Source organism: Rattus norvegicus, chromosome 7 (assembly GCF_021556685.1).
Source record: "Rattus norvegicus strain SHRSP/BbbUtx chromosome 7, alternate assembly SHRSP_T2T, whole genome shotgun sequence".
NCBI lineage: Eukaryota > Metazoa > Chordata > Mammalia > Rodentia > Muridae > Rattus > Rattus norvegicus.
In genome coordinates, this window is record NC_141540.1 from 83,882,715 (window position 1) to 83,893,985 (window position 11,271).

The following is an 11,271-nucleotide window of genomic DNA, read 5'->3' on the forward strand; positions in this document are numbered from 1 at the left end:
TATGCCAAAGTAATTATTTGCTGTGGCTTCTGATCTGGCCTTATGGTACATGTGCCCTAGTGAATGACTAAAACCCCTCTCAGTAATGAAAGCTTCTAGAAAACAAAATTCGCATCACTTTGAAGCAGCCATTAGACATGTTCATTAAGGTTTCTCCCCTATTCAATTAACCAACACTTCTTAAACTATTAAAGGAAAGAATTGAAGCTTGTAGCACTTGGACACTTTAGGGAAAGGCCTAGATCTAGACTGCCCTCCCTGCCCACAAAGGAAATAAGTTTTGTCTTTCATTGCAGAAAACATACAAAAGCCAGTGCTCCTCTCCTGAACCCCAAATTTATCACCTCTGCTCAATGGAAATGTGCTGAGCAGGAAAAAGCCTCCTTGACAAGTATTCCTTGTCTATATATCATTAAAATAGAGTGACTTCAGGTAAATTATAAGTGTTTTCCTCAAATGACAATGTTAAGAAAAGCTATCTCTAATTTGTTCCACTACACACTTTAGAGTAAAAGTATTTTAATAGATTTCTCTATTCTTTATTGATTATTCTGATTATAATGTGTGCATAACCATAAAATACATGCCACTACAAATGTATGTGTAAAAACTAATGCAAACACAAGTGCATATATATGTTCATGGTCACATGTTCTTGTTCTTGGAGTATTAGAAATAATAAGTTGCTATCATTCATATATCAGAGATTGGTGAAAACATACCAATTATGCAAGTTTTTACTATGACATTTATGGTCCCTTAATTACTCCAACTTTTACTTCCAGTTATTTAATCTCAGTTCTTTATTAGTATAATTATGAGGTATAAGACATTTTGAGACTAATAAAAGTCTGTAGTATCCGAATTTTCGGATCAAAATTAAAATTAATTTCCAGTTTTTGAAAATATTTATATAACAAAAATGCTGATTGATTCAGATGTGTTTGTGTCTAGTTATAGCCACACAGTTCTTAACAATTCACTTTAAAATTCACATAGTCTCTTACTAAGCAGCTCATCAGCCTTATCAAGCAAGACCCTCCTCCACACAATGAAATGCCAGGATTCTGAAAGGAACTATATAATCATACTCCACATAGCCTTTACGTATCTATGAAGGAATTTGACTTCTTATATACATGAGCACACCTGTGTCTCTCAGAGCTATGGGTTTATGAATGTATTATGTCAAAGTCACAAGTATCAAAATAAGGATTAAATGTTTTTGCAGTAATTTATCTAGTGTATTAGTATGAATGCCTTTTAAGAAAGTGCCTATCTTTCAATTACTTTCTCCTCGATAATTTCTTCATTTCTATGAATAAGGTATCCAGGGTGTGCAAGTCCACTGTTGCCCCTTTCTCTAAAGAGGTGTTTTCAGAAATATAGGCATGCCTCCTCCAGAAGTATCCCTAACCTGTCCCCAAGCCATAAGCCACTAAAGAAAAATCAAACTATCATTTAAATGACAGGTAGGCACTTGGATCCACATGCATATACTGACCTACTGAGAATTTGAGACTTACAGTGTTTACTGGCTCTTAGACATCCACAGTAAGCAATGGGACCACAATTGGCAGGTAAGCATTAAAACTTGAACTATGTGTAAAACACTGTAACTTTTTAAGTCACCAAAATTTCCTAAGGACACTCAATGAAATCTGTTCGATAACTATATGTTTTACTCCCATTCCTGTAGGGAAGACTCTGTTGGGAACAACCAGGATTGTGAAGATGACAAAGGCATAGGTGTAGTTTTTCTGCAGAAGTTCAAGGTAGGATAGGGCGCACTGCAAGTTAACCAGAATAAGGAAGAATATAAGGTGCACTGAGGAGTATCATGAAAGGCTAAGAAGTTAAATAGGTACAATGTCACTGGGCCTCAGAAAAGGCACTTCCAGGAAGGCCATCCGGAAGCAATGGCATTACACCTTCAGTAAACCACGTGAAGCAGAGTTTAACTATGTGATGCTTTAGGAGGCTGGGAGGAAGGAAAGAGCATACTTTGATTAGAAGGGGAGAACACAGGCTACCATATAAGAGATGCTAATACTGACTTTGTGGGTAGGCTGGAGGCTGCAGTGCTTGAGGTTTGTGAGCAAATAATAGGAGTAGATCTGTGGCTGCGAATGGTGCCCATGGCAGCGTTCTAAAGGGCTGGGGTATAGAAAACATAATGCTCTTAGATAAGGAGGCTATGAGGTCCAAGACAGGAAATATGCTTGGAAGATACATTCATGAGACATAAATATATCTAAGGCATATTCTACAATAAAGGATAGCTTATTGTAATGAACTGATACGGTTTTTAGACAGAGGGAGAAGTGTCAAAATGAGACCAAAGGTCACAGTTTTAACAGAATCCTCGTGACTGGAAACCAGGAACACAAGCAAAGGCATATATCCAGGGGAGAGCCATGAGGAGGAAATAAGTTGTCAAGCCCAAGTTTACGTAAAACACTTATCCAAGTATCAGTAGCTGTTGAGAAATCAGAGTGCGCTGTAATCCGAAACCTAAACTGAAAAGCTGAGAACTAAAGTTTAAATTGGTCATGGAAGCAAGTGTTGAAGAAAAGGCATGGAAGTAAGATCGAGATTAAAGGTTACTAAGTAAGAGGTCCCAGCTATTCGCAATAAGAACCAATAGGAATATACAGAAAACTGGAACCAAAACCTACATTGTGATGTCACTGGATAGAGGAAAAAGCCCCCACTGGAAAAAAGAATAGGTTATCTTCCGAGAGATAAGTAATGGAGGATCAAAGTGATGTCACAAGAAAAATAAAGAGTACAAATGGCCATCACGAAAACTTTTATCTAGTCTGGCAAGATGATTCAGTGGTTAAGAGTACTGGCTGCTTCTCGAGGGGACCAGGGTTCAATTGCCAGCACCCACATGAGAGCTCACAACTGTTTATAACTCAGTGTCAGGGGATCTGCATTCCTGGTCACCAGTTACACACACATAGTACACACGCATACATGTAGGCAAACCTCCCATAAATGCACATAACATTAAGTTAGAAAATTATTTGTTTGGCTGGTTTGTTTGGTTATGGTTGGTTGGTTTTCTGAGAGAGAGTTTCTTTGTGTAGCTCTGACTGTCTTCAAACTAGCTCTGCAGACCAGGCTGTCCTTGAACTCACAGACCTCTGGCTGCCTCTGGAGTGCTGGGATTAAAGGCATGCAACACCACTGCCCAGCCTACTGTAAAATTAATTTTAAAAAATGACTTCATCAGCCAACCTCTGTTTTGCTGTTAAATAAAAGTACTGTAAAAAGGGAAGACCAATAATCTTGACTAGAAAATCCTTTCAGAAAAAGGATGGAATTAGAAGTCAGACTGTAACCAAACGCAAAGTGAATGATGCCCACAAGATGACCAAGTATAGACAGCAGAGAAGGAAATGAAGAGAAGATTGGACAGTGATTGGACAGTGAGGTAACTGAAGAAGAGAAGGCAAAGGAATGCCCGTGACCTGTGGCAGAGCAGTCGCTTATGAGAAGTAGGTGGCCAGCGAGACAGGATATGAAGGGACAGGTCAGTGAGAGAGATTCGAGATGAACATTATAATGACATATATCTGTGGAAAGGCCATGACAAAGCCCTTCATTGTGCATGCTAACTCAAAACATAACTCAAAGCAAAACTTTGGGTTAGCAGCACTGCAGAACACCTAAAAAGTCAGAAGGGAAGAAAGGTTCCAGAGGAGAGAACAGAGGCAACAGAGGAAAAAGAGATGTAAAAGCAGTCAGTGGGAATAAAAGAAATAAAAGAGTAAGTAGCCTGGATAATCTATGAACTGGCCGGTTCCTGAATAAATCAGGAGGTAGGTTTGCATTATGGAATGAGAAGTGTCATTTCCAACTTGTGATTGCTGCAATATTGGATGCTGTTCCGGGTTTGCTTGAAGAGCAGATCAAGTAAGCCAGAATGAAATGGAAGGCTAGGAGAACGTCACCTATTCTGAATCCTTTCCAAGTGTCAGCGGCAAATAAGATGTTGGTCTGAGCTCAGCAATCGCCTGACCGCCTTGTACTGGTTAAAACACTGGCCGGGAAAACCGATGCAATTATGCTGCAAGTGAAAGCAGCCAATGGGCATAGGGGGCTGGGGTGGGGGTGAAGGAAAGAAAAGAAAGAACATGTTTATGTCGAAAGTTAAACATCACATCAACTTTTCTGAACTACTTTGGAACTTAAAAAAAAGCAAGCATACATACATACAAAATGTATTGTGAAGCTTTTAAGTGTACGTTAATATGTTCCATGTGCTAGTTTGTACTTTTGAAAGAATACTGGAAGAAATAAGCCATTAATAAAAAGTACTTATAGGAAACAAATACCTTTAAATCTCCTCATTAAACTATAAATGACAAACAAACTAATTTAGTTCTGTGCAGTGAAAGAGAAATTGTTTGTCTTTTTCTCCGACCTCAGCTGCCAGAAACACACCACACAGGTTGTGATATAGACGTCATCTTTGTAGAAGAAGCCAACAGTAATTTTGTGAGCACAAGAGGTTACGATGGAGGAGTGCTAGAGGCTTCTGAGAGAAAAGGTTACAAGCAACAGCGCTTGGAGTGCCACGCCCACCAGCCACACTAGTTACAGGTCCCTAAGCCTGGCTGCTTTGGAGCGCTTCCTCAAGAAGTCTCTCCTCTATGGCCATCCCTGACTCTGCCATAACCAAGCTGATCTGAAGAGTGGAAGTGGTTCAAGATTAAGCCACCATAGCCCAAACTCAGGAAATTCTGTGAGATCATAATAAAGTTATATTTCATATTTTCAGTAATTCAGCTTAAAAAATGTGGCTTACAATCACGCCATAAAGTAAGTAAATACAAAAAAAAAAAAAAATACAAACCATTTAAGAATAGAATTAAATCACAAGAACCCCAGACAGAGAGAATCATGGTTAACAGTAGCTAGTAGGGGCAGAGATAATCGTGGTTAACAGTGTTAGTAGAGACTGCTTACTAAATGAAGAGGAAAGGGCTAACAAATGTCAGTAGTTACTTTGCAGACAAAACATGAGTTGCCAATCAGCCTCCCCAAATATCAGCACGTGTGTCCCTTCTACAAAGATATGCATTCTTAGCACTGTGTTTGTGCCTAATTAATAAAATTGTTTCAGCTGGGCCCTATTAGTGACCATTAAATGCACTTTATGAAATAAGGGGAGAAAACCCAGTCACAGTCTACGATGGTCTTCACGAGATACTTTTGCCCCAAAGTTGACAAGGTTGAAATTTTATTTTCTCAATCTTCTGGCTATCTTTGGAATAAAACACGGAGCTAAAGGATACATTTGCTCTCTATTTCAGACTGGATGCAATTGACTTTAACTGACTAAATGATCCAATCTCTGCCAAGGATTTTATTTCATTAAGAAAATGATATTAAGGAGCATCTGAGATCATGGAGCAGACTAAACATAATGCCAAAGGAGTTCTGAAAATATGCCGCAGTGAAGGTTTGATTATTTGCAGATGGAATACAAAAAAAAAAAAGAAGAAGAAGAAGAAAAGAAGAAAATCAGGTCCCAGGGGCAAGCCTAACCAATCCTGGTGCCATTGCTGCCTGCCTGCATCAGAGCACTGAGCCAAGGAAATAACTCATCTTTTATGCTATGACACCTTTTTTTCTTTTTTCTTTTAAGTAGCAATCACTTTTTTCCTAGAAGGTAATATTTAACTGCCACTACGCAAAACAAAGGAGCAAGGGGAAATGTTGGTACCACAATAGGCTCTAGCATGTCAACTGTCAGTATTGACTCGATTTGGCTGGTAGTCAGACATTCACCAAAAAAAAAAAAAAAAAAAAAAAAACAAACCACCACCCACCAAACCTTAATTTAAATCAATGTCCTTTGGAAAAGCCAATTGTTTGGTATGCACAACAATTGGTGTAGGATCAATCAGTGGACATGAGATCAATTAAAAGCAGCTTAAGTTTGTGAGGAAGGACAATTCACACAACTTGAGTTAGATCTCTATTCATTTCAATATGTTCACAATACAGTCCCTTAAGCTTCCTTGCAGGGCAGAAAAGCTACTATGACCCTGCGATGTCTAGCCAGTCCTTTAAGTAGTTCCACTTTTAATTAAAAACACAGTGCACCCTTTGTTGGCACAGATAGTATGGCCACTTTAAAAACTGTAGTTATTTCAGGCATAAACTTGGGATTCAGGAAGAGACATCTGTTGAGGGAGAGAAAGCCAGACACATACTTTGATAGGCGTTTTTTTTTTTTTTGAAACAGCCATACCAGTGGACGTGGACGTGAAAGCCTTCAAACTGTAGGAATGACAAGGTTGCTTTGGCACTGTGGCTCATTTTCTAAGTGGGTTTTTAAATGTCAGAGTTGTGAGTGTGGATGGCAACTGATGTAAGAGATTCTGCTAAAGCAAGCTCGGAAACAAAATAGGATGTGATTCAGATACCCAAGAAGAAAAGCACAGGCAGTGAGCCTGGGAGATTGACCTATAGGAGAGACAAATGCATGCAGTATCGCTCCTGGCCGCAGGGGTGCTGTGACGCCATTCTCCACCCAGCCAACATCTCCGAATCCAGACAATGCCCTTAATTCTTCTCCACTGAACCACAGGGGCCAGCAGTGTGAATCAGAAGTTCACCACCAAATTAGTAAGTCATGTAATAGTCAAGAATGTGCTAAGGAGTTTTAGAGACTTCTGTAGTTTGCAAACTTTAGGCACTGTGGTATTTTCAACAAAACTGATTACAATTCCAGGTTTAAAAGTGACCATAGCTTCTCCAAACACTGTGGACCACAATGTAATAATAACAATAACAATAACAATAACAATAATAATAATAATAATGCCAGCCAAGCAACACCTGAAAATAATAATGGCATGGAGAAAGAACCCTGTTGAAAATGGTGAGAAGAGATGGAGAGTCACTTTTCAAAGTTGGGTAGCAATATGAAACTCTCCCAGCTTTTGGAGAGGAGATTCTCCATGATTTTTTATATGTAGTAATCTGAGGGAGGGAGGGAGGGAGGGAGGGAGGGAGGGAGAGAGAGAGAGAGAGAGAGAGAGAGAGCGCACCAGCCCTCAAATGTCAGAAAAAAGACTGGAGGTAGATATACATGTTCTTTATAATAAACCAGAGATGCATATCAACAATAAAAAACACTGGTTCTTCAAAAGTCGCCCATCATGTGTGATCTGAGACTTTGCTCAGGAATAGGCCAAGTTCTTAGCTCATGAAAAAAGCTTAATGCCCTTCAAAATGTCGTCAACAACAACAACAACATTGGTGTCTCCAAAAAACAGCTGCAGGGCCAGAATCCTTATCCAAGCAGAGACATTTATAGCCTGGTAAAACAAAGTCAAGGTCTCCAAGCCTCATGACAAATCCTACCAGTGTAAAAGATCAGCTTGGTGGTCAGACAGCGGATTTTCATCAGGTGCTAACAAAGGCTGTTGGGAAGGGCCCTACGCTGGTACTTCAACACTATGCCTGGGTGGTGCAGTTTATGTTAACGTCCCTACAGAAAACTTCCTTGTGTCTGGCTCAAAAATGCATATGGCTTAGCCACTGCCCTCCAGTAACACTGGAAGACAGGAGTCCAGAAATATGAGCACACTAAGACGAATTCCCCGAAATCTTTCTGGAGGCTTCCATCTGCCTTCACCCTTCATACAAATGATGGAGAAAAGTGAGCATTTAAAAAGACTCACATGAATCTCATTGAGGGAAAAACCCTTCCCTGAAATTGCTGCTTTTAAGGAAACAAACAGGGCAATGTGGGCTTATTTTTAACAAACATTCACGCTGCAGGGGAGAACTCCCGGAGAAAGCCAGAGCGGGAGTCGCTACTTAATTCATTAAGTTCCCATCGCTTCTCAGGTTCCAGAAAAGTGGAACAGTGTTGCTTTTTTTTTTTTTTTTTTTTCTGGGCAACTCAGATTCTTCCACACAACTTGACATTTCTCCCCAACAGGCCCCTCGTGACACACACACACACACACACACACACACACACACACACACACACGCCAGACCATGTCTAAAATTATCTGGGGGCACTCATGGGTCGGGAAATTAAAGACACTTGGACTTCGAGGAAGACGATTAAGAAGACAAAAGAAGAAAACTAGAAAAATGGATGCCACATAAGAAATATGATCCAAAGGAGAGTTCAGGAGAGGCAGCATGGCATAGACTGTGGACCACGGGATAAATCCCTGAACGCTTGCAAGAGGGAAGCCCAGCACTCCAAGCTCCCATTGCTTCTCTCTAAGGTCTCACCGCGCCTACTAGGAGCAGAAGAAAGCTTTCTGTGCAACTGTGAATGGGCAGTTATAGCCTACACAAAAATTGGGGTGCAGAGCACAGTCCTGTCCCTCGAGTTCCCAAAGCCTAGACGTGAATAAGCACTCCCACCTACTCAGGAACCCCACGCACCTTCAGGCGAGCGCGACCCACCTCGCTTACTGCGTCTCCATCGGTTGCCTTGGCACTGGCTGTAATCCATACAGTTCAGAATGATGAGAGCAAATGAGAAGAGGCAAAAACGCATCTGGACGGTCGGGCTGGGGAGAGACACCTCTCAAAAGTCGAGGAAATGCTGGGCTCCTGCAAGGAGACTGTGCGGGTCGCGCTCCTAGGGAGGACTCAGAGACAAATGCCACTGCCCAGGGGCTGCAATGATCAATTTGGCTTGATGGGCATCTCTCCCTCCGCGGTGAACCTGGGAGATGAGGAAAAGAGAAGCTGGGTGGGTGGAGGACCGAGAGAACCCGGAGGAGGTACCTGCACCTTCGCGCCTCTTGGTTTAAAGAAAGGAGGGAGGGAGGACGCGAACTCACTGGCAGGACCCACGCAGCAGTTTAACGCAGATGACACAGCTGCAGGCGACTTGGAGAGGAAGGTGATTACAATCAGTGAATTAGCAACCTCTGCCGAGCAGTGGCTTCTGACCCTGGGGAAAGGGCGTTGTGCGAGCTCTGCGGAAGGGAAGGAGCTCTAGAAGCAGCCGCGCGCAGGGCTTTAAAGGGGCGTTCTGACGCCCTTCGCTCCCCAGACGGGCTATCCCAGAGCCGCGGCACCAGGTGTGGATCGCCTACCGTGCGCTCGTGTCTCGGGCTGCACGGCGTGCCTAGGCGCGGCGCTCCATCCCAGGCTCGGGAAGCGAGCCGGGCTGTTTGGTCAGCACGTGGGCTCGGAAAAAGTTTGCGGACACCCGCCCGGAGCTCTTGGCAGCTTTGGGAATCCGCCGGCTGCAGAAGGGTCCCCGGACCCCAAGGGTCTTCGGGGCTAGCGGCGCGTAGCAAAAGCGCGCGGCCGGGCAAGCACAACCGCAAGCGCTGGGATGCTGGGTCTCCACCTTCGAGAGCGATTCCAGGCGAGGGGCGAGTCCGCTCTTCTCTTGGCGTCCGGGTCCAGTCGCTGCTCCCAGTGCTCTCTCCACCACCACTTCACAGCTGAAGTTTCTCGCTGCTTGAGCTAGGGGAGACAGAACACTGCCCGGGAGGCCGAAGGGATGTGGCCAGCGCACTTTCCGATGGAGATGCACACAAGCTAAGGCTCGGGATGCTTCTATAAGTAGGTGGTGCTGTGGTCCAAGACATCTAAAGCCAGGCTGCCTCAGAGTTCCTGGGTCCTAAAGCCAGAAACGCTCCGGTTTCCCTGAGGTCCTAAAGAGCACTGACAGCATACAGAGAGCTTCCTGTAAGAAAAATAATGCTCACCAGGCTCTCCCACAGGGATTGTCTAAACTGGAGAGTGTCTAGGGTGAGAAATATGGCCTGACCTTACTGTTCACACCCAAGACATCCTCTCTCGAGCAATGGGGTCGTTTTCCACCTTTCCAACTAGCCTTTCTCCAGAAGAATCTGTTGGGGACCTGAAGATGCCTTCTACTTTGCACCAAGGTGCTACTAATTTTGACCTAGTGAGATCTTCTGCCATAAGCTCACTGCTCTTGGAAATACTGTATTTCTTCTTTGAGGAAAAGATAAGAATCTATGTTAAACATGGCCATACCGGCGTCTTTTTAGATGTGTTGTAGGCACCGTTGTTACTGCAGCATTTTACTGACTGTTGGTTGGTTTTATTTTTGTGATTGGGCTGTAGCCCGGGCCAATCTGGAACTCATCCTGGTAAGGCTGACCTAGAATTCCTGATCCCTCTGCCTCCACCACCTAAGAGCTAGGATTACAAACACATGCAACAGTCCAGGCTCTATAATAACATTTTGTACTATTTCAATTCTCCTTTTTGTTCCTTCAGTTTCTGCATGTGCTCAGAAATTTGAACTGAAGAATCACATAGAAGTAATGGGGACTTTAATAGCCATGTTTAGTAATCAGTCCACTATTGTCTGTAATATTCCTGTTCTAGGAATTGGGGTCCCTGAGAACAAGTGAGCTGGAGTTGAAGTTACTAGTGCTGTCTCATTGATAAGAAAATTGAGCTAAGACTTGCCCACAGGGTACAAACTTCTGACTGGACACTTGGAAGCAGTTACTTTGACCCAGCTTCTCAAATCCTCAACTTTTTATTATTATTATATTATATATATTATATATATATACATATATTGTTTGGTGTGTGTGTGTGTGTTGGTGTTTTGCCTGTATCGTGTGCAAGTGTTCCTGGCCCCGTTCAAGGCCACAAGAGGGTGTCAGATCACCAGGGACTGGACTTAGAGACAGTTGTCAGTCAACATGTAGATGCTGGGAATTGAACCCTCAGTCCTTTGGAAGAGCACACAGGGGTTTGGTTTGTTCGTTTGTTTGGGTTTTTTGACTTTGTTTTGTTTTGTTTTTAGTTAATCATTCCTTTGGTTTACATCTCAAATGGTATCTCACTTCCTAGTTACACTCTCCCTCCTCATCCCTCCAGCATCCCCCTATGCTGAGGCATCAAGCCTCCCAGGACCAAGGGCCTCTCCTCCCGTTGCTGTCATGCAAGGCCATCCTCTGCTACATATGTATCTGGAGCCATGGATCCCTCCAGGTACACTCCTTGGTTGGTGGTCTAGACTCTGGGAGAACTGGGTGGTCAGGCCAGCCTATGTTGCGTTTCCAATGGGATTGCAGTGCCCTCTGCTCCTCCAAACCTTCTACCAGCTCCCCAAACAGGTTCCCTGAGCTCAGACTGATGGTTGGCTCCAAAGATCCACATCTGCATTGGTCAGTTGCTGGCCAGACTTCCTCAGGACCTGCCATACTAGGTTCCTGTCAGCAAGCACCTCTTGTCCACGGCAACAGTGTAGGGTTTGGTGTCCACAGACAT

At 43.2% G+C, this 11,271-nt stretch overlaps 1 protein-coding gene across 9 annotated transcripts in view; it reads right to left on the reverse strand.

The window, feature by feature from the left end:
• Rspo2 (R-spondin 2) overlaps positions 1-9,604 on the reverse strand; it is a 136,662-nt gene extending 127,058 nt beyond the window's left edge. For 2 of the 9 annotated variants that reach the window (XM_087558658.1, XM_087558655.1), the window contains exons 1-2: positions 8,841-9,561; positions 8,458-8,722 (exon numbers count right to left, since the gene is read on the reverse strand). In XM_087558658.1, coding sequence (XP_087414784.1) covers positions 8,458-8,551 — 94 coding nt within the window. In that variant the 5' untranslated portion in view covers positions 8,552-8,722; positions 8,841-9,561. 9 annotated transcript variants of the gene reach the window in all.
• Between the last annotated feature and the right edge of the window lie 1,667 nt (positions 9,605-11,271).